Source organism: Girardinichthys multiradiatus, chromosome 13 (genome assembly GCF_021462225.1).
Source record: "Girardinichthys multiradiatus isolate DD_20200921_A chromosome 13, DD_fGirMul_XY1, whole genome shotgun sequence".
Taxonomy (NCBI): domain Eukaryota; kingdom Metazoa; phylum Chordata; class Actinopteri; order Cyprinodontiformes; family Goodeidae; genus Girardinichthys; species Girardinichthys multiradiatus.
Window position 1 is genome coordinate 36,692,385 of NC_061806.1, and position 24,565 is coordinate 36,716,949.

Consider the following 24,565-nt stretch of genomic DNA (forward strand, 5'->3'; position numbering starts at 1 on the left):
AATTTTTAAGCATTAGTTTCTTTTTAATTATTATTGGGATTACTTATCTATATCTACATATAAATGCACAGTGACAGGGTGTCATTAAATAAAATACAAATCTGTAAATATTTAATAGCGTGGCATAGCAGTCTAAATCAGTACTCAGCATTAGCCTGCTTTAAAAACTTTAAAACGCAATCCTATCTGTATAGATTGGGTTTAGAGTAGCGTGTTAGTAACCGAGGACAAACACAAATGTCCTAGCGGGTTGTCTTATGGAAAACAGGCAGCAAACAGCGGGGCTACAGTGACATTTTCCCCACATGCAAAATCATGCAAAAGGTAAATACTCCAGCGGAGGGATACAAACACCAAACCAGAACATGGCCGCCTCCGTCATGTCCTCTCTCACAGTCCCGCCCCACTCAGGCGTACCCGAAATGTGATTGGACGCGAGTTTTGTAGGGAGCCTTTAATTGGGTCGTCCACGGGTCAATCATGAGCTAACGTCAATGACGCCGATCGTACACTGGGTACGCTTGTGTCGCTTGGGTGGACAGTGTAGTTACATCAACATAAGTGGAATAAAATGCCGCGGATGTATGTAAATAGAGACGCCTCTTCAACGCGTTTGTATACGGCCTTTTAGTTACGACAGGTCAGATCCGGAGCAGACGGCGGCAGGCCTAATTTCGGGGGTTATCAGCAATATTTCAGGGTAAGTGGAGTGATACATTTCCTTCCTGCGTCTTTTTTTTTTTTTCTTTCACGGTTGAAAATTCGCTTTGATATGTATTTATAACAAAATGAAACCCTGCTACTACTCATTAATTACTCGTAGACATACGGTGAAGATCATAGCAGGAAATATTCATAATTTCCTCTAAAGTAGTGCGTAGTCCGGTTCGTCTTGCCGAGTTACACGGAGGGAGTGAGGAAGGTAATGGCTGTCGGTCGGACTCGTACCTAGAAAAACTGTGAAATGGCCTGTGTACAGTAACGTTAGCTTGTCCTTTACTTTGTTAAGCAAACGCCATTAAAAGTGCCTCGGTTAAGGGTATTTAATTCCGTTAAAATCGGAACACAATCTGACAGCAAGCTCAGCTCTCAGCGTGTCAGATTAAACCTTGAAGGGTTACCTGTATGCCGTCAGTTGGCCTGTTCATTCTCCAGACTCCATCTGTCATCGCCCTCATCACACTTTGTTTCTCTTCGAGAAAGAGTCTCTATTAACCTCATGTGTCCTCCACATATCAGATTCCTACAGCAAAAAAAGAAAGCTATTACATTTTTTTTTTCAGCCTTGTAACGAAAGATTATTATTATAAAGGCCCTAAGGAAGAATACTAACATCCTCCTTCCTAGGTCTGCTTCTACAGTATTGAAAATAATATCGAAGTAGGCTACATTCCATACACAATAATCACACAGAATTTGATATAGCAAAGGTCAAGCTCGGTTTCTGATATTTGCATGGCCTTATTTTACAGTAGGTCTAACTGTACCTGTAACAAACAGCAGATACCAACTGGGCCACTCATTATGCAGACAGGCAGTGTAATGAATTCAGATGCTGGATTTTTTTTGGTTCCCTCCATTCTAACGATGCAAAGAATAAACATTTTGCATGGTGATTATTGTATGCAAATGCGTTATGGATATGGATTGTTAAAATGTGTTGATACTTTGAAAGTATTCTTACAGTCTGTAGTTACAGCACTAAGAGTAAAGCCTGCAGCATAAATGTTATTATCAACATTATTATTATTATGTTATTATTAGTAATATATATATACAGTGTATATGTTGACAAATTTTAAAACTTTCTATTGTTAAACGATATCATTGACAAATTGCCGTCTAAACACGATGCACCCAGACTACGCTTTTAGTGCAGAAGAAACTGTAAACTCTTTAAGATATGTTCATTAACATTCAGACCTTAGGATATGTATCCTTAAGGCTCTTATTGTGAAGATCTGCAGGAACTTCTGCCTCGGTTCTGGTATTATTTTGGTTCTCCCGCCAAGTGTTAGACCCCAGCTAGAGGACTGGGTAGTTATAGAACATGCCAACAAGCTAAAAAGACAAAAAAAAACATTCAACAGACCATGCATGTCCAGCTAAATGTTACTAAGGTCCTGTTCAGACCTTGTATTACCATGTGTCCTGGCTGATTTAGATGACATCATCTGTAACTGTACCAGACAACAGATGCCAACTAAGGCACTCGGTGTGGTTTTGCAGAGGGCGGTATGATGAATTCAGAGGCCGGATGTTCACTGCTTTCACTGGGTAGATACCTAAGCTGCTGGGCTGGAAGTAGGCCACTTTAACAAGGTAATCCACTGCTGTGAGGCCTCTCTGGAGATGGATTCATATTAGCATCTGCAGTTATGAAAACCCTCAGCGATCAGTCTATTGATGTGTGAAATGTATAGAAGGGATTGGAATATCTGCGTTATTTTGAACTCTTCCCAAGTTAAAATTATAGTATTGTGTTCAAAAATGAACATAACATGTTCTCTTTGCATTATTTGATGTCTTTTTGTCATTTTGACCATATTCTTTTTTTCTGCAAATAAATATGTGTATATAGTATTTGGGATTAATGTTAGTGGATCATGAAGTAAAAAAGGTTCATTTTACCAAGTTGCATACCTATAAACAGTAAAAACGGAGAGATAATTTTATGCAGCGGTTATTTTTTTTCCAGAGTTGTACGTTAGTTAATAACATTTTATCTGAAAATCTTCAGAGTTTGTATAAACCACGTTTGGTTTGGTAACTTGTCTCATATTAATTGTTTGATCTTCAAAGTAAAAAATACTTTTAAAAAAGGTAAATTATAACTAAAAGGCAAAACATAAAGACACCAAGTTTGTCAATCAGACCGCCAAAGATTTTTTACATCACTGTAACAGCTTTAAAAGGCATATTATATTAATAACAGCAGCCCCATCAATTGCTTAGCAACTGATCCAGTTGCTTCAGCAATCAGTTTATTGATGTGTCTAATATATAGACACATAAAAAAATCCTTTTATGAATTTTAAATGTCACCTCATTGTTTTATTAGTTCAAGATAGAGTTAAACTTAGTAGAAAATAACTATAGCTAGTGTCTTTATATCATCAGGTCCAGGTTGGCTTTGTAAATCAGAACTAGTTCTCAGTTTTCTCACCTGGTTAAAAATTTTCAGGTTGATGCGAAATTGAAGCTGTCCTTGTCTGGCTTGGGGACATTGATTCATGCTGGTTTTCCAAAAATCCCGGTCACTGCAAGCCATGTTTAGGACACCATACATTTATCTTCAACCTGTTGTACTTTTCCAAGGTTAGGGCATAATCTGCTGAAGGTCACTGCCACTAATTACACTATTCCAAAATGACAAATGCTCACCCTGAGACTCATTTTGTTGTTTCTTATCAGAAAAACATATTTGTGGCTCATTTTTTAGCTTCCATTCTTCAGAGATTGAAGCAAAGTTGGTCTCAGCAATGAAGATTAGTTTTAATTAATGTTAATATTTCTCCTAGCACCTTCCTAAAGATGAATTACTTCATGCACAATGATTTATTTTTCTGCTTCGTGTATTTTATGCATGCAGCTATGCAGTTTTAGTTTGGCTGCATGCAGGGCTTTGTGTTTGCCAAGCGGCGACCTCATTATGTTTGTGTCCCATCAGTCCTTCGGCCAGGTCTTAATTGAGCCATCGGTGCCTTCGGGGGGGGAAGAGGAGGGATGAACTTGTCAATTACAGTAATGAGAGGGCAGTCAGGGCAAGGCAGACAAGGCAGAGGCCTTGTAGTGTAGCCCTCATTTTATTCACTAATCAAAGGGTTAGTGTTGCCTGAAACTGGTAAAGTTAGAGGATTTTTAATAATAGTTTTTCCCTCCAGCGAAGGGATTTTTCAGCATTTTGGGTTATGGGAGCGGTCTAGTTTGAGTACCCTTCAGTTAGAGCTTGTAGAAAATGTGATGATGCCGAGCAGCTTTATTCGTGGACGTATGAAAAATCTACTCAGCACAACTCAAAGGACATAATATAAGTGGAAATTAATGTATGCTGTACAAATGTAGGGGTTATTTGATTAACTGGCATATGTAATAATAATCTGTATTCAATGTTGAATAAAGAAGGCCGTCTTTATTGGATCTAAAGTAGTCTCATATATGGTTTTGAGTCAAAAACTGCTTCACAAATGATGAAAAGAGGATTTTAAACTGGGATGAATGTGTAAGATAGAGATTAAAAAGTCCACACACACCTATTGAAATGTCAGACTTGAACAAAATTTCAGAACATTTTCAACATATTTTGTGACCTATTACTTGTATAGATTTATTTGAAAAACAATCAGAAAACCTTTAGGTGGAAGAAGAAAAGTGGTTGTATGGGGTAATGCAACACATCCAACCTGAAGTTAAACAGGAGTCAGTACGCGCTTCCCATTAAAGGACCCCCGATTAACCCCAAATAAAACTCAGCTGTTCTAGCATGGCCTTTCCTTAGTCATACCGTGCAGCAAAGGCCATGGTTCCCAGAGAGCTTTCAAAGGAAAGAACACCATACCCACAGTGAAGCACGGCGGTGGCAGCATCATGCTTCGGTGACTGCTCTTTTTAAATGTGAAATGTGGCCCAAAGGGCTCTAGAAGAAGCAAGACATTTGAAGTGCAAGAACAAATGCATATTTTGGTGTGCTGTAGAGGGAAGGACCTATGAAGACCTCCTAGGAGTTCTGCATGGACGTTCTTGTAAAGTTGAAATATCCTGGCCAGAAAGAACTGTGTTCCTGTTTTTGCTGGCTTGAGACAAATCTGTTGTAGTGGAGTATGTAGAAGCCTTTAGTCGAGGTGGAGCTTTTGCCAGAAAGTTCAAGAACTCCATCTTTCACGTCCTGAAATGACTGATATGTGTCTCAATTTTTACACAACAGTAACCTTGCATTGTCTATTGTTCACTTTTATATCAATGTCTTCAGAAGTTAATAGTTAATGTTGCTACAAAACATCCGAATTATTAAACCGAGTAAGTGCTTAATATCTGTTTTAAAAAAAAGTCCAAATGTGTGCAATTTTACTTTAGTATTTATTAATTTGAGATACAATGCCAAAACAAAATGGCAATCTGGTCAGTAGTAACGGTGGATATGCTTGTATTTATTGCTGCTTTTTTGTTTTTGACAAAACAAAAGAAAATGCAGAAATGTACATAATGATTTCCAGCTCAATAAGTCTGACAAAGAGAAGCAATATGTTACATTTCTGTTGAAGCTGTAAATGTCATATAATGCTAGCAACTGCAGACCTATCCCTTGCTTAGCAACTTGATCCAGTTGCCACATCATAACTCTAAATATAGTGCAGGTCTAGAAGAGTGAGCACAGCTCTGAAATAAAAAAAAAAACATTAAAAACATAACCTTCTGAAATGTGTTGCACAAAGCCTCTTAGACTGGCAGGAACACAGAACAGATGATGAAAACAGGTGTAACAGATATTGTGTTACCAGTCTACAGAGTGACTGGAGGTCAACCCAGTCCAGTTGTGCCAGAAATAACAAATGTTTTCTTAATAAGTCCTGTTTATTAGAAATGGAGGTCTACCACGGGTTCTAGCATTTTCCCTTCCCATCTCTTCTGGTGCTAATAATGTGCAGGGTTGTTACTGAGGGAAAAGTTGAGATGTTTGATTCTCAGGGAGTGAGGGTAACCACTCTGTTTCTGAGTCATGGTGAGTCAAGCGAGGACTGGGAGCTAAAAACTGGGCTGCTGCTGCCGAATACAAGTATCTTGACACTACATGCTCTGCATGCTTCTGAAATGCTTGGTAAGATTATAACTGCTAGCCACTAGGGTCTCTATAATTAATGAGGGGAAACAGAAAAAGAGTTTCAAATATCTTGTTTTATTTTCTGTGTGGAACCTTACAGGCTACCATTAGAGCTAAACTTAATGTACTGGGTTTTCTTATTAATTCTCTGATAAAATGTGGGCCGTTTGATACCAAATGTGCGCCGCATTGGAGCTTTTAATTTTTTCCATTTGGCTTGACAACATTCCCACAGGAGAGCAGGGTTAAGACTGCAAGGAAAGCATATAGCAAATCAGGGTGAGTTGTTTTTAGGTGACTTGTTGCAGAACTCCTGGTTGTAAATGGAAACTGATTTGGACTTAATAGAAACAGGAAAGCATTTATGTGTGTAATTTCTTAAGATCCTAATGCTTAAATGTTGTTTTTGTTGCCCTTTTTAAATAAACATCCAAATCAGTCTTCAAATATCTTCTTTATTCAAAGTACCCTATTGTGTAAAAATGGACGCTATGGAAATGACTTCATCTAGATGAGCTCATTTCAGCTTAGTTCTGTTTTTGTTTCCCATATTTACAAGTTTACAACAAGTCATCTCAGAACTCTATTCAGGAAATCAGTTCTGCCCCGAAAACATCTAGCAACAACGTCTGATTCCCTTCAGTAGAGTGCAGTGAAAAAATATTTGCTCCTTATAGATTTTCACTCTTAAAATGCTTCAGATCATCAAACAGATTTAAATATCACTCAAAGATAGTGAGTAAAAAAATCTGTTTATAAATGATTTCATTTCTGGGAGTAAAAAAGCTACCCATGCGTCACTTTTTGCTTTGAATTTCTTGTGAAATCAAACTCCCGAGCTGCTTCCCGTATGCCCTCGGACCGATACAGAAACCCTCGCCCGGCCAGATGAACTCTGCCACATACAGCCAGGTGCTCTTCCTGTCTCCATGGAAATGCCCATTTGTTGAATGTGCAATGCGGAAATAAGTTTGGGTCGCAATGCTGAAACTCTACATTTGTTCCACTTGCAAAACATGAAAATAATTAGTAATAAGTGCCCCCTCGCCATTATACTAATAGCCTAAACAGCTGAATCATTTCACTAGAGTGTTCTTCATTAAGGGGACAGACATTATTGTTTCACAAAAGGCACGTCATGCCTTCACGAGTAGATTCACGTAAGAGGTGTGAAAATGTACATGGCAAGATGAGAAACAGTGAAATAGCATCTCTAGTAGTTACATTGCTTAACCTTATGAGAAAAACAAAGTGACGAAAGAGAAAACCCAGTCCTGCACACTGTTGCATGCTCACACAGAGTGCAGTACTTTTATTTTGGTCAATGCAGTTGCACCAATGCACCAATCGAGTGGAGATGCTGCCCAAAAGGTCGAAGTTCCTCAGATCAGTGATTTGAACAGTGTATCAAAGCTGTACATACTGCAGCTATAACCTGCATGTAGACTTTACTATAAGACTGGCCACCATAGCTGTTGGATTGTTGTGTGTGAAAACAGACGCTTTTTAATTTCAGTGGTTGCCGTGGTTTCCATGTTGTTGTGTGTAGTTGATGTGTTTCTTTGCAGTTCCTACTTTAATGTAACATTCGCAGAAGTTGATGGTTTTGCTGGTCTGACTGCAGTAGAGGCGGTGTGTGTCTTTGTTCTTTAGTCATTTGTTCCTATAAGGTGGCTTTTGCAAAGGAAATTAATCCATTCATTAATTCGTTTTCAGTCACCCTCTCATTCTCATTTTGAGGCGTCCATTTGGGATAATAAACCTTCAAATGACACCTCATATGAAGAAAGTGGGAGCAACAGTACAGGTCCTTCTCAAAATATTAGCATATTGTGATAAAGTTCATTATTTTCCATAATGTAATGATGAAAATTTAACATTCATATATTTTAGATTCATTGCACACTAAATGACTTGTTTTATCATTATCAGCATTATGGCTGCATAATTCACAGAATTATGCAGCCATAATGCTGATAGAATATTGAATAGAATATTGTTTAGTACTGAGATGATGATATCAGTAGTTTTTCTCCATGCTGTCTTTTTTTTTTTTGTATGTCCATCCAAGAGGTCATATGTATTAATGGCAAGCAGAGTTTAAATGCATGGTGGTAAAATGTTACATACTACTAAATACTGTGTCCAGACAATATTTTATTATTGCGATAGTGCACGCATTGATATTGCGACAAAGATTTTTGGTTTGATTCACTGTGCAGCTCTAATCCTAGCAGCATAGAAGTAAATAACAGATCAAATTCTGGTGTATGAGGATGTTTCATTGACTGAAGTCCTTGAATGTTTTTTTTAAGCCTCGCAAAGCAGTCTTTAGCAGTAAAATTACAATCTATTCACAATGACCAGGTACCAAAATCTGTTCTTCAGGGGCAATGTTTTTTTTAATTTTTTTATAATTAAGTGTTCTCAATTAAAAGATCATCTGACTTTAAAGTTATGATTATCAAATGAAGAAATCCCTGTCAGTAATGAAGAACCACCTTCTCATCTTAAGGCACTGATGACCCTTTGTGACTGCAAAACGCAGCTGTTAATGCAACTTTAGAAACTATTTTTAGGAAAAAGTAATTCAGTTAAATTCATTTTTGCATGTAAATAATTCCAATATCTGGAATTTTGCCCATTGGGAACTGAATGCGTGTTTCCTGAGCTTCCTGTTTTATTTGCATATAGAGCGGACCAATGAGCTCCACTCATAAGTGGTCACTCAGGACACGCATGTGAAGATGCCACAGTAATTGGTTTCAGTTTTGACCGGTTTGCTTAAGACTCTTCATAATTCAAGTGTGAGCATACTTACTGACCCTTCAGGAACATGAACACACTGTTTGCATATAGCGTTAATATGCATATCATTTGGATCTATTTTCATTTTCCTGCCTTGCATGCAAATAGACATGCTTCCTACATTTCCCATGTCTTGTTTGTTTAGTATAGGGTATTAGTTAGCTGGAGACTAGCTTTTCTGCAGTTTTAGCAAACTAAACAATAGATTTAAACATTAGTGTACATACATGCATACAATAACATTTGTGACTAAGTGAATAGAGGCTACTCACATCTTTCACTCTGAATCGATCTTTATGCAGAAATGTATACCTTAAAACATTAAACACTGGAAATGCCTCGGGTTGCTGTAATGGTCTCTCTGGAATACACTCATAGGAGATATGTCTGATGTGTATTACATGTGCCAGGTTTAGTTCTGCTGTGTTACATTAGAATATCGGTTTTGGTGACCTGAAGCGCTGGCACTGTGCTCACAGATGTCGTGTTAACTCGGTGCAAAAATGAGTAAATTCCAAATAACTGGAGGCTCTTGTCTTTTGTTGCCACCATGTTTGCTAAAAACTAATAAACAAATAAAAAATTGGGCTGTTTTAAAGAGAGGACATAAGCTGAGTGGGTGGTCCTTCACTTTTGTCCAGGTGCAGAGAGTAGGATGCCCCCTGCCCTCGTGATCCGTGCATTACACTTGTCTTTGTTCACATGCTATTTTAATTTAACATTAGCTCTTTCTTGTCACTTTTTTACATTATCACACTCAGTAATGTGAGAAATTACTGTTTAATGAATGCATAATCCCCTTAAACATATGATTTACATTTTAAGGGATATTTGGTGACTACTTTGTTTTTTTCTGTTATGCAGGAGAGGAGTGACATCCTCCACACCGCAGCAGCTGCACACATCAGTCTCCGCTGAATAAAAGATGAACTGAGGACCTCTTCCACAGCTCCACATCCCATATTGCACCTGCTCTTCATTCCTGCTGTCCTTTCAGTGCAAGAGTTAACCGTGTTGCCTCACCACACCTGGACACAGAAATGCACGTGCATGCATGTCCTCGAAATGCATGATTGTGTTTGAGTGTGTTTCTGCTTCACTCCCATACTCATCTTCAGAGAGGCACTTTTCCACTTGACTGACTCCAGCATTTGTGTTCACGACTGCAAAGCATAATGGGGAGGAAAAAGATTCAGATCCAAAGGATCACTGACGAAAGGAACAAGCAGGTGAGTCATTGCTATGAAACGGAAGGTTTTATGTTAATCTTTGCTCCGTTTGTTTAAATAATCCGCTGTAAAAATTTTAATCATACAATTTGAGTCATTTTATGATTCATCAAGTGTTTGAATTCAATTAGTAGTGATGGTTGTGTGTGTATGAGAGCACAATTATCCTAAAAAATTGTTGCAGCATCTATCATTGGGATATCTGAATTAATCTTGGATAAATTAATTTCTAAGCAATCCGAATCCCTCGAATCTCCAATCCCAGTTCACCTCTTATCCCTGCCACCGAGCACCTTCGGTTTGTTTGGCAAACCCGCACCAACGACTTGCCTTGTTTATTTTTTTGGGGGGAGTGTAGAGAGATTTTTCCAGACCACGGTTTTGAATATTTGTACTAAACATTCTGGTAATGCTTCCTAATATTCAAAACCATCCATCTTGTAAATGTGAGCTAGCATGTTAGGGTTATAGCAAAATGTTTTGTGCTCTATTAGTCTTTCCACTGAACCATCAACATGTTTATTTTTCCTGTTATGTGGCTGACAGTCACAATAAAGAAAATGCCTAAAGCACACCCAATAAAAGTCACAAAACCAAATGCTAAATAAAAAAAAAAATCTGAATTTGATGACCTGTTGGCTTGTTTTGGGGATATCCAGTTTTGTAGGATAAAGTTTCAACCACTGCTACTTACGACTGCAAATTAAGGCCGGAGGATCACATTTAAAAGCAGATGTACCTTCAACATGTTGCTGGGACTGATTTGCTTGCAACGCACCAAGTAATATTTGGCCATGTGGATTGCAAAACTGCTTTGGCCACAGCCAAAATAATTTCTCCAAGCAGCCAAAAATGAAAAATGTGATGATCTCCATGCCCAAAAGTACACTGCCATGGTCACATCATGTCATCCAAATACATATCAGTATTTGTTGGGCTAGACGTGGAATAGGGCTCTCAGCTGAGGTGACGCACCCACACCTCCAAATTGAGCATAGGCTAGTGGCTGGTAGACTGATGGGAGTCGTGGGTTTCTCACACTCGGACTGCAATGCTAAATGTGTTTGTCACACTGTCAAAGACAAGTTCAGGCATCAGATCTAGTGATGAGGTGGGATGAGGACAAGAAGGAAAAACATTCATTGTATCTCATAGGGCTTATAATATAATTATACAACAATCCCAATGCAACCTAAAGCTTTAAAGCTTTGTTGTGACCAGGTCAGTGGGATCAATGAAAAACCCAACAGATTTTAGTCTGTGTTTGCAGGATCTCTTCTTTCTGCACCGGCTGAGAAATGCACACATAGAGCCGGGCTTGGTTAAAATTATGGAGCAGGATCAAGCTCAACATTCTGTACAGAAACCCTCCTCACCTGTTATCTTTTTTGCTGATAAGTTGATGAAAGTCCTAACAGTGGTTTGTCTTACACATAAGGAAGTTTCACCGGTTGCTGCGGGAAAAACATGCAGATGTGATACCTGTAGTGGTAGTATTATGGTATGGCCAGGAAGCAACCTGTTGGCACTCGATAAGAGTTTAGTAGCACGACTGCCTTCACACGAAAATTAAGTTTTCCTGATTAGCTGTCACCCAGACCTATTTGAACGCCCATGGAGGTCCTGGAGAGCACGTGGCAGTGTTGTTCTGGTTGTTCTAGTTGACAATTAAACTGAATATTAATAAACAAACAATTATTATTAGACATGGGTTTCTTCATCTGACAGAATAAATCGTAGTTTACAACAGGTCACATTCTAATTTCCGCTCTGTCTGATGAGACATACAAATATCTGCATTAGTTAGATATTACAACAAAGGGGTGGAACAATTGACCAGCAACGGGAGATATTTGCACACTCATTTTCATGCAGCAGTGGATTAGTTGTTGGAAATTTTCAGTTTTTTGCATTTTATTTGTGCAGAAGGTTTTAGATCTTGAATTATTTAGATAGTGGAAAATTTACTCTTGAATGTGTCATATAGAGTATCTTCACTTCCATTAGAGAACTGGGGACAATAAAAAGACCAGTTCCCACTAAGCCACAACAACCCCTCTCACCCAAAAATACCAACAAGAAATATCCTGTTGACCTCAGACGTTTTGGGGATATCACATATTTATCTTCAGCAGATGGCAGCTGCTGAGAATAGATTTTAGTTTGGAACTGACTTTGTATGAGTCGTTAAATACTTCTCAGCAGTATTTATGGGAATATGTTCCGCAAATATTGTTATTTTTGTAGAAGCAAACAGTTTGCTTAGTAGTTTAATAATAGATGCCTTGTGGATCCTTAGTTTGTGCAGATTAGTATACAGTAACAGTTTGATTTGGTTGGCCTCTAGCTCATTGATGCATCTCTGATTGGCTTTCAGTTTGTGTCCAAGATGTCTCTTCAGCCCAAATTGTTGTTTGCCTTCATTTCTCTGTTCTTTAAAATATGCATCACCTTGCTTCATAGTGGTGATGGTTCCACCAGTTCTTGTTCTGTTTTATTTGCACAGATGAAAAGTTGAGTTATGTTTCATCAAACCACTAAAGATTTTTGCCACATGCTCTGGGTCCCCAACTTTTCTTAGACTGGATGGCCTGTATACAGACCACTTTGTTAAACACCATATTTGATTGTTGCATTTAGGTGGATTCAATGTTGAGGCCAGAAGCTCCCCAACAGTTTGAGAAAACAGGAGGGGAGGCTGTCATTTTATTTCATTTTTCATCACAAACTATCTCTAAACACCACAAATGAATAACTATAACAGTAAATGCTGCAAACCCAGTTTTTATTGAACTCAACTCTATTGCTTTGGAGGAGGTAATTTGGAAGTAATATGTGAGCAGCAAAGCTTTGTTTTGTCTATGATCAGTTATTAATTTTCCTAAATGTTTATTCAGATTCCGTCTGTGTCTTTTGTTTGCAAACAAAAATAAACTTTAATTATCCTGGAATTCAAGCCCTCCATGCTTGATGGGGAATACACACTGAAACACAGTAGAAACGGGAGCTGTGAGCTTGTTACAGTAAGATATTAATCAGTGTACAATCATTCACTCTCACTGATTATGAGTATTTAAAAAAAATACATTGTATAATCTAAATATGTATATATTATTATGTTGTAGATGGCTAAAAGATAAAGAAAAGAACAGTATTAGAAGACCTGAGGTAGTTCTATTGTTCTGAACGGATTTCTCTTTTTAATTTTAATTTTAATTTTTGTTTTTTGTATCTGTTATTATTTTAGGTGTACAGTCTATTAAATGGTCATGCTGGTCATTTTGCCCTTTGCCACTCCATACTTTTACTAAAAAAAGAATCAGAAAACAAACAAAAATGCAAAAAAGTAATTTTCTACAAGCAGTTTATACCCACATTTGTGATGCTTTATACCTGCTTTGATAACCATGGATTTAAAGTACAGGTCCTTCTCAAAATATTAGCATATTGTGATAAAGTTCATTATTTTCCATAATGTAATGATGAAAATTTAACATTCATATATTTTAGATTCATTGCACACTAACTGAAATATTTCAGGTCTTTTATTGTCTTAATACGGATGATTTTGGCATACAGCTCATGAAAACCCAAAATTCCTATCTCACAAAATTAGCATATTTCATCCGACCAATAAAAGAAAAGTGTTTTTAATACAAAAAACGTCAACCTTCAAATAATTATGTACAGTTATGCACTCAATACTTGGTTGGGAATCCTTTTGCAGAAATGACTGCTTCAATGCGGCGTGGCATGGAGGCAATCAGCCTGTGGCACTGCTGAGGTCTTATGGAGGCCCAGGATGCTTCGATAGCGGCCTTTAGCTCATCCAGAGTGTTGGGTCTTGAGTCTCTCAACGTTCTCTTCACAATATCCCACAGATTCTCTATGGGGTTCAGGTCAGGAGAGTTGGCAGGCCAATTGAGCACAGTGATACCATGGTCAGTAAACCATTTACCAGTGGTTTTGGCACTGTGAGCAGGTGCCAGGTCGTGCTGAAAAATGAAATCTTCATCTCCATAAAGCTTTTCAGCAGATGGAAGCATGAAGTGCTCCAAAATCTCCTGATAGCTAGCTGCATTGACCCTGCCCTTGATAAAACACAGTGGACCAACACCAGCAGCTGACACGGCACCCCAGACCATCACTGACTGTGGGTACTTGACACTGGACTTCTGGCATTTTGGCATTTCCTTCTCCCCAGTCTTCCTCCAGACTCTGGCACCTTGATTTCCGAATGACATGCAGAATTTGCTTTCATCTGAAAAATGTACTTTGGACCACTGAGCAACAGTCCAGTGCTGCTTCTCTGTAGCCCAGGTCAGGCGCTTCTGCCGCTGTTTCTGGTTCAAAAGTGGCTTGACCTGGGGAATGCGGCACCTGTAGCCCATTTCCTGCACACGCCTGTGCACGGTGGCTCTGGATGTTTCTACTCCAGACTCAGTCCACTGCTTCCGCAGGTCCTCCAAGGTCTGGAATCGGCCCTTCTCCACAATCTTCCTCAGGGTCCGGTCACCTCTTCTCGTTGTGCAGCGTTTTCTGCCACACATTTTCCTTCCCACAGACTTCCCACTGAGGTACCTTGATACAGCACTCTGGGAACAGCCTATTCGTTCAGAAATGTCTTTCTGTGTCTTACCCTCTTGCTTGAGGGTATCAATAGTGGCCTTCTGGACAGCAGTCAGGTCGGCAGTCTTACCCATGATTGGGGTTTTGAGTGATGAACCAGGCTGGGAGTTTTAAAGGCCTCAGGAATCTTTTGCAGGTGTTTAGAGTTAACTCGTTGATTCAGATGATTAGGTTCATAGCTCGTTTAGAGACCCTTCTAATGATATGCTAATTTTGTGAGATAGGAGTTTTGGGTTTTCATGAGCTGTATGCCAAAATCATCCGTATTAAGACAATAAAAGACCTGAAATATTTCAGTTAGTGTGCAATGAATCTAAAATATATGAATGTTAAATTTTCATCATGATATTATGGAAAATAATGAACTTTATCACAATATGCTAATATTTTGAGAAGGACCTGTAGTTTCTTTTATCTACTCATGGTCTACTGTATGAGAAAGTGGTTATACGTCTCCATTAAACGACGCCGACCAGCAGGAATCCCTCTGGGCCCTTAATTTTTTTTGTCCAGGGGTCATAATCTGTCATATTTTGTTGAAGCTGACTGACCCTTACTTTACGTAAGCTACTATCAGTATTCCATAATTCATCAGAAATACTTAACAACCAAGAGAAAATTAAACTGTTGTGGTTGTGACTTTGGCTGTGTTTATTGTTTACACCAGGGGGAAGCTAGAGAGTGAGTGTTATTACATTTGTGACAAAAGTATGTTAATGATTGCTTTTCTGTGTATAAAAATGTAAGCAATTAAACAAACGGTGTAAACTCCAACCAGTCAGGGGTTTAAAAAACTGAGACCAAGAGTTTTATGTTTCATTGTTTGCCACTACTCTACTAAGGCTCAGTTATAGTCGCGCTCCGGGGTTTCATGCAGGGCTCCGCTGAGACGCCTACAGCGCCTGAAAAAGCGCTGTGTGTGTTTATACTTGAAGCTGACGTTGCTGCAGTATTTTCCCAAAACACAGGGGGCAGATAACCAGTGGAAATGTAGTAAAAGAGAAGAAGCACTTAAAATGGCTGTCTGCACTATTGAAAACATTTTTTATCAACGTGATTCTGTTTCTTGCAAAATTTCAGATTCATGGGAGTAAAACAATGAAGAAGAATGAATTCTTAACAATAAAAAAGTTATAAAAACTTTTACCCCTGTTAATTTCTACAATCTAACTTTGTATCTCGCATTTCTCTTACCTTTTTTTGTCTGTTGTTTTTCTGTTATGTTGCTCTTTTCCTTCTGTTTATGACAAAGTGACTTATTTGTGCGTGAAATGTTCAAACCTTCACCTTCGTTCATTCTGAATGGAGAGTGGCCTGTGCACTCGGCACCAAGTTACAAAAATTCGAAGGTGCACGTCCAGGAGCTGCGACAGAGCATGATTGTGTCACAGGGTGGATGCACCCTGGCGCCCTGTTTAATGTGTCAAGTATAAACCTAGCTTTACCCACGTTAATCCTCTTTGCCCCATTGTCTCCCAGGTCACATTTACAAAGCGAAAGTTCGGCCTGATGAAGAAAGCCTATGAGCTGAGTGTGTTGTGTGACTGTGAGATTGCCCTGATCATCTTCAACCATGCCAACAAGCTGTTCCAGTATGCCAGCACCGACATGGACAAGGTCCTGCTCAAATACACGGAGTACAATGAGCCACACGAGAGCCGGACCAACGCAGATATCATTGAGGTAAATGATCGCATCAGCCTCTACCTGAGGGGTGTTGTTCACAGCAGGAGTGATCATCAGGCAGTCACGTTGAGGCTATAGTCTAAACTTTCAATGTGAGAAAGGTGGCTAATTTGAACCTGGCTAGATCACAACAAATAAAAAAAGACAGCCTCTCACATTTTCCAGACTTCCAAGTACTGAAAAAAATAATTTCTTTTCCCTGACTTTTAAAGGTAATAAGTAAGAACTCACATCTCTTCTGGTCTGTTAACACATCAGCCAGGTCCATAAAAGTCAGATAAAGATTAGGAACATTTGCTCTCATGTATAAATATAAAATAATCTAATAGTTCGTTTATTTTGTGGTGCATTCAGAGAAGCTGCAGAAAATGTTTTGTTTTTTTCTCTTAGAGAAAAATATTCAGAATAGGTCAAAGCTGGAAATGGCAGGTCAGTCCTCAAACAAAACCATATAAGATAAGATGGACTTTATTGATTCTTAGTAACACACACGCAGGGTGCAGATAGTTAGGAAAATGTGCAATCAAAGAAGAACAAGGTAAATGTGCCAAAACAAGTAATAATAAAATAAAATAACGTATGTACAATCAAACACCATTTGATTTTCTCCACAGTGATTACCCCGCTGATGATTTTGGATCAAATATAGGAATAATTGTTGCACAACAGAATATGTAATCTATGCATTATTGTGGGATGTTACTAGAGCTAAATACACCATGTCATAGATGGGGGCATGTATTATGTTTTAGCTTTCAGTAGTCACACTGCTGGCAAACATGTAAAAAATCATCTTGTTTTTCCCACATCTGAACAATATTTGATATTAATATTAATATTTGAACAGCCCTCATCTATTTATTTTAGAACTGGACCCAGGCCACTTTTATATGTAGTCCTACGTCTGACTTATGTCTGATAAAAGTCATGTCACATTTCAGCCGACCTTTCCATGTGACAGATATGAGAGAATCAACAATAAAAATATAAACAATGGACCAAAAAATCATGGCAGATGTTATAACTGCTGCTCTATTTAATTATTATTATTATCTATTTAATAATTGCACGCTGACACAATATTTCAGCTTTATTTCCACTTCATGCAGGACAAAGCTGCGTACACTTATGTCAAGCTAATCACGACAACATGCTAGTAACAACAACTGTTACTAGATAATGTTTTCTTTAAAATAAAACTATTTCTACAACAGTATTTGCTAACCTAACTGCAGATGCTGTTTATGAAGGTATTCATAATTATGTCTGCTTCGATTGCACAACAATTTCAGCAGTGACACATGCTGACATGTTTAGCATCCGTATTTACTTCTGCAACCACTGCATGTTGCATGTGACCTCACCTCTTCTTCTGCACATATGGGTCACTTTAGGGCCTTAGACTGTTCACACTGGAGTCTGAAAGGGGTTACATTAAAATTATAAAAAAAAGAAAAAAATGATCTCGACAAAATATTTGAATTCAGTGCTATGACCTGCAGTGTGAATGTGCTGCAATATTTTGGTAAGCAATCACATTTCAGGTGCCATCCATTCAAACTCTGCTTGGAAATAAAATATCTGGCTGTATGAATAGACTTCAGCTGACTTTAATGCACAATTCTGGCCTAAATTCAGTGGTGGGGAGATTGTGATGATTGAAAGGAGAGAGTTGTGAGGAAAATGCAGGTTAACACAAGCAAAATTTTATTCGGAATATTCAACCACAAAATCCCATCTTTAAAGCACAGAACATTTTAACTGAGACACATTTGGTATATTTATGTTTGCTAAAACTTGCTTCTGAACACTCATATTGTCCATCGTTTTGTTGAACGTTCCTGCTCTCTGATCTGATTTCCAGACATTGAGAAAGAAAGGTTTCAATGGCTGCGACAGTCCAGAGCCGGACGGTGAAGACTCCATTGACCAAAGCCCTCTGAATGATGACAAGTTCCGAAAAACCACAGAGGACCTGGATATCCTCTTCAAACGCTACGGAGTATGTGCCTTAAACAAGACAATGAGTAACTTCTTATAACGTCCCTTTTGATTTTTATTGTGAGGGAAGCATTTGTCTTTTGTTTTGTTTTGTTTTGCCGCAAGAAACGGGCCATTACTTTTTAAGCTTTGATTTTAATCTCCAGAAAGATGGGCAGTATTTTTTCAATCTACTTTCAAAAACGTGTCTTTAGTTCCTGAGACAAACTTTAAACAGTAACCAAGACCTTAGCTTTTATAAACTCAAAACTTGCTCTCTGGCAACCTATTGTTGCGATGGACTGTCTGTTTTTATTAATTGTGTTTCTTTGTATTATTAAAAGGTTATTTAAAATTACATATGACATGTTTCAACTTAGTCCTACAGTTAACTATGACCTTATTGGTGTAAATATCCACCTATTGTAGAAAAACATACAGGCATGGGTCAGTTACCTTTATTCCAAGGTTTTCAGCAATTAAGGGTTTAAAGATGCTAGGATTTCCTTTCATCACCTCCCAGGGGTTAAAAGGTCTTTATTGACATGCCTGAGAAAGTCACTGTGGTTTTTTTTTTTTTGTAGTGTTTTGGCACATAGAGTGATGCTGTGCACTCTTGGTCAGCTGGCTGAAAGTAAACGACTACACACATGTACCATTGCTATGCATTGAGTCAGGGCTGCTGCAGAAGTACTCAAAACTGGTTCTTTTTAAAGGCCGATAAAGTTCTATAGGTAGAACAACATTGCTTTAACAGTTTGACTTTAATGTAATTGAGATTTAACTGACATAAAAGGTAACTGAGAAAAATTCTAGAAAAAATAAGTGATGTACACATGTAGGCCAATAAAAGCATTACAGTGTTATAATAATGAAACAAAACATTTTACCTGGTTAAATAGAGATTAAATGAAATAATATAATACAAGGAATTTAATATTCATATTAGTGGAGTTTACGACGGGTACACAGAACCTGAATTCCTGGAAATTTTAGCATTTAACAAATTTTTTTTTTTTCCCAGATTCTGTTCGTTAACCATATTTTACACGTTGCAATATCCTTTGTAAAAACTTAGACTAAAGTGGAACAAACCTCCTCATTAAGCTAGTTCTGCTGGACAGGCTAGGCTAGCGGTTTCACTCTTCGCCACTAATGTTCATGTCTTACCTGCTCCCTTACCAACAAATATTAATTTAGAGCATTTTGTTGCATCGGCGTCCAGTGCCTTCTTATTTTTCATCCTCTCCCTCTCTGCTCCTCTCTCTGTGTGTCTCTGCACTGCTGTGACAGACAGTGTCAGAAAAAGAAAGAAGAGGGCGAGGGGGTGTCTTTCTCCAGTCTGGGAGCTTGTTTATTTAACAAATCAAGCGTGACCCGAACTGAGCCTTTGCTCCTGCCCCTCACCGAAAGCAGCCAGGCCACTGGGAAATGTCCCGGTTCTCTGGATGGCCAGTCCGCCCCACATGAACCCTCTTTTCATAACAGTTTAGAAATTCCAGCATCAAGGCCAGATGCAATAATCAGAACTCTGCAGCTTGAGCTGTTAAAAATCAATTGACAGCATGGAGATCTTTACAGCAAAGTAGGTATACCTGTCAATACGATAATGCACAGTTCCCACACGGCTTATAGATGAATGTTTAGGGAGAGTACATATTTCTCTCATAACATTAGCAATTTTCTGAGCCATATTTCATACAAATCGGATAAGAAATAAGGGTGTTAATGAAAATCTTTGTGACAGATGCATGCTCATTCAACATCAGAACAGCATGGTTCTGTTGACATGACTCAATGCATAGCGATGGCGCCTGCGTGCGCACGTCATTATCTACAGCGGCTAATAGACAACGTCCAATCTAGTAATATATATATCTATGAACTACACTTTTCCCTGGTTTCAAAGAAAGATGAAGAAAGATACCTGTATGAAAATATTTACAGTCACAAGTCACCTGGACTGGCATGGTGTGGAATATAAAGAGTACAGTGGAGATAAAACTTCAAAAAAGGATCATTTTCTGGTCAATTAGCACAACTTTATTTGACATTATTTCTTACGTGTGTTTCAAAATCCAAAATAACTGTATAACTGTACAGATAACAATATTATTACTCTAATAATTAATGTTATATTACTTGAGCAGAAGCAGTAGTATTATACCACTAACTAATAAGCTATCTTTTCTTTCTGTCAAACTGTTATAAAGTGAAACTGTAATATTTTTACTTAAGCTTATAATATGTTTATAATCACATACCAGCTAAATGCGGATGAACAAAAAGGATAAAGAAATACCTTAAAACTCTGACATTTCATAGTATTCCAGCTTATTGGAAGTTGTGGACTAAATGAAAATCTCATCCTGTAGCAAACCGCCGCTCCACCCCAGACCTTCTCTATGCCAGTCACCGTCCAGGCGTCCAATCAGAGCACACTGCAATTCAGTAATCCCAGCAGCGCACTGGTAACTACCTCCTATGTCACATCATCATCGCTCACGGATACCCACCTCCTATCGCCACAGCAACCGGCTCTCCAGAGAAATACAGTGTCTCCGGGGTTGCCACAGCGACCAGCCAGTGCAGGTGAGCATGCGGCCAGACACCAGCACAATGAAGCAGTGGATGATCCACAGTGCAGAGACTCTTAACCTTTACTGGAAGGTTTCTCTTTTTATGATACGGTGTTTCAGATAAATTGCTCATCATAAGAACAAAACTTTATCCTCTTTTTTTAAACAAGCTATTTTTCATCTTTTACTTGGAAAATTTGTTTTTCATCTTAAGGTTTTGGCCATACCTTTTATCTGTCTTGTGTGTAAATTATTTTTTATCCTATACGTTCCTGAAGCTAAAATTCAACCCTTCCTTGGAAAAAATATTGAAATATGTCATTATTTTAGAAAACAAGTGAATCTATGTAATGCTTACGTTTTCAGTGCCTTTCCCAGCTTTTTATGTGCTTCGGGGCATCGTGTATGAAATAAGAACCAAATTCTCTGGTTAACTGTTTTCAGCTGTGAATTATTCACAGTTGTCAGTCTCAAAATCATAAATTATACAGTTTAACCCATAGCAAATGTAAAAGACCATATCTGTCTTGCAGAAGAGGGCTAATCTGTCAGTTTGCTTCTGGTCCTCTGTTTCTGGGTCGGCCTGTTTTGATGAAACACAGTTGGTCACCGGAGGAGAGGCGAAAAATTGAAAAAAATAACCCATGTTGAAAAACCTCATGTTATTCCTGGAGCAATAAAAGATTCCCTTCAACTTTTAACCCATTTAAATTGCTTGAAGGAAGCTGTTATTCTTCTTCTGAGCTACAACCTAGGTGTTCTGGAACCTCCTGATTTTAAAAATAAGCTTTGTGTTTTTTTGTCTATGTAACAAAGTGAATAGCTTGGTGTTACTGTAGATGAATGGACTTCTTGCAGTGAAATAACCTTTGAGTAGGGAAAATAGGAGTGGGCTGCAAGCCAGGCAGAGGTGTGACACGGTTTCTTTTTGAATATTTATTGATAAACCTATATTTAAATACTTCAATGCCATATTCACCACTGTCTTATGAAAAATCAGGACCAAATTGTTCAAATGCCTAATTGCACAGGCGATAAACTACCTACTACCAGCACATTATCTTTTTTGTATTCATTTAGAAAGAGGAAGTTGAATTAAGTGCCAGACAATAAAATAATTACAATATTTTATCTAATTAGCAGAAAATGACAGTACCAAGGTAAAATTAGGCTTTAAAATTCAATTAGACAATAAATGTGGCGTATCAGGCAGTATGTGAGACGACCACTATTACAGCATTTTTTACAAGATTGAGCAGAGACTGCAACCAGTAGAGAAAACATGATTTACCTTATACCTGTAAATGGGTTTTGTAGATCACTATCTTGCAAGCTGAGAAAGTTTAATTTGTTTTTGTTTGTTAACTTGTGATCCATAATGTGCCACAGTGTTTGAGGGAATTGTGTGTTTAGTTTGTAGTGTGTAGTTCAAGGCAACCTTTGAAAATGGCTGTAATTTGTTATTAAAGTTTAATTTTAATTTGTTCTTCCACTTTGTAATGAAAACCGATCGAAACTGCATGGTGATAATTATCAAAACAGTTCAATACAGAAAAAATATTGTGACCATTTTTTGTGCCCATATTGCCCAGCCGTAGTTGTATTTCAGGATGATTTAAATGTAGATGATGTGTCAAATAAAAATACTCAGAGAAGTTGCAGTAAAGCAGGTTTTAATAGTATTTTAGAACAAAGATAATGATTGCAGAGCTCCGCTTCACTCCACTAAAAGGATGAAACCGGGCTATTTTGCTGTATTCTGTTGAGCCTTCCTGTTATCTGTTGAAGTCTTGCTCTCTCGCTCACTAAATGGACAGCAAACATGTCATTGAAATACTGCTTGCCTTTAAATGGCTTCCTGCAGCAGCTGAATTATTGGTGCATCTTTTACTACAAACAGGAATGTTCTGGTTTCTTAAAACCTATAAAGGCCCTCGATAGGAGTCCGTAAGAAGCTGGAATATTCTGTAACTTAGTAGTTCTCTTTGTCAACACGCAGATAATCAGAAAACCAGCTATTTAAATTACTGTCTATGCAGCTCTTAGATTTACACTGTGTTTAGTGTAATCACAAAAGAATCAAACCTTGAAAAGTCTTATTAGGATTCCAATTGGCTGTAAAAAGCACCCAAGGTTAAGCTTAATCCCATTGTTTAAATTTGGGAAGAAGAATAAACATAAGCTGTACTTTTTCATTTAGTTTCAGTTACAAAGTTAAAATTGTCTTTACATTGATTTTATTTATTTTTTTCTTTAAAAGGTGCTCTTCTCGGAGGCGACTTGAATAATTCAAATGGAGGATGTCCAAGTCCAGTTTGTGAGTAGTTTATTTATTTTTTTGCAAAACCGAAGTTGTATGACTTTATTTTTTGAGTTTCTGATCTTTTTTCCGATCTAACGAAGTAATTATTTCTTCTTTGCACCATCTGTGATTAGACGCTAATGAATGATGGGATAATGGGATCTGAATGTTGAGTATTTGTGGCATCCACATGGATGTTTGATATTAAAGTATATCCCCTTTTCCACTGATAGCTCAAGGATTTAAAACCCCGGTATTTGTTTTACCCGGATAATAGGAATCCCAGGGAATCTCGTACCATCTTTTTCCATTGCCACGGACCATTTATTTAAATCAGCCTAATGATGCATGGGGAAGTTGTGACAAAATCTCCAATACACCTTCATTCCAGGAGACGGCATTACTCCTTTACTAAGTTCAAAAGCTAATGCATAATGTTTTTGTTTTCACTGATAAATAATAGATGACGAACAGCTTTAGAGTTATACAGTCAATTAATTTCTTCAATTATTCCTTAAGTTGCGCTGGATCCATAAGCAGGAAAAGTTTAAATCATTATTTTACGTTACATTTTTACCAACTTGCATCAGGCATCATGGCTTTACAACTGCATGATTACTGCACAATAACTACTAAACACTGATTAACACACTTATTTTTCTTTTAATTATCAGGTTAACTCATATCAGATAACTACAGAACATGTTTTTAGTAGAAACTGTATTTATTAGAAAAAAAAACAAAAAAAACTGCTAATCGGTCCAGAATTACAGGGGACAGATGCATTGACTGTCTAATCATAAGAAAACATTTATATAAAGTAGAAGATTAAAGTGTAGAAGACGCCACGATGAAGAGGATCACTGGGAAAGTGCTCTGATCACCAGCAATGCATTAAAATATTTGTCCTACATAACTGTGGTGAAATAGTTAATAATTAATGTCAACAATAACTTAAAATGTCACAAATTTCCGACGAATATTCCATTTTATATTCTGGTACTTGCGGTTATTCACCACTTATCTACCAATCGCTTTATGTTCACTTTAAGCCGCCACAAACGCCGGGCCGAGATCAGGCAGCGGTTAGTGAGGAAGTCCAAGTCCAGCTGTCCAGTTAGCTTAGCTTAGTTTAGCAGCCTGTAAGCGGAGCTCTGCTGCTCCGAAAACTCAGAAAAAACATTTAAATGTAGGTTCATTCTAGATAAACTAACTGCACAGATGAAGTTTTGAGTTCCACTTTCTCACTTAAAAATAGAAAAAAATAGCTTTTTGTGACAAATTAATGGTATAAAAACAATTCCTTTGTATAGTAACCTCTGCCATTACTGAAACTGCTGGTGCCACGCCTCGCTGCACACAACCCTGCCCCTTTAACAAATCCTGGGGAAAGTTGAAAAGACCTACTCCCGACCAGGACCATTTATTTACCCATGAAAGTAAAGCCCTGGGAAAGTAAAATTACCCGGTTAAATTATCGAGACGCGACCTGGGCTTTACAAAGCTTGGGGACAACCAATGGAAAAGGGACTAA

The 24,565-nt window shown here is 38.0% G+C and overlaps 1 protein-coding gene across 6 annotated transcripts in view; it reads left to right on the forward strand.

Moving 5' to 3' along the window:
• Positions 1-439: 439 nt before the first annotated feature.
• The window catches only part of LOC124879005 (myocyte-specific enhancer factor 2D-like), a 45,741-nt gene continuing 21,615 nt past the window's right edge, over positions 440-24,565 (forward strand). For 2 of the 6 annotated variants that reach the window (XM_047383247.1, XM_047383250.1), the window contains exons 1-6: positions 443-700; positions 9,491-9,855; positions 15,964-16,167; positions 18,035-18,172; positions 20,526-20,742; positions 22,990-23,046. In XM_047383247.1, coding sequence (XP_047239203.1) covers positions 9,802-9,855; positions 15,964-16,167; positions 18,035-18,172; positions 20,526-20,742; positions 22,990-23,046 — 670 coding nt within the window. In that variant the 5' untranslated portion in view covers positions 443-700; positions 9,491-9,801. Of the gene's footprint in view, positions 701-9,490; positions 9,856-15,963; positions 16,168-18,034; positions 18,173-20,525; positions 20,743-22,989; positions 23,047-24,565 lie in introns of all 6 variants that reach the window. The other 4 variants (XM_047383248.1, XM_047383251.1, XM_047383252.1 and 1 more) reach the window with 3 other exon arrangements.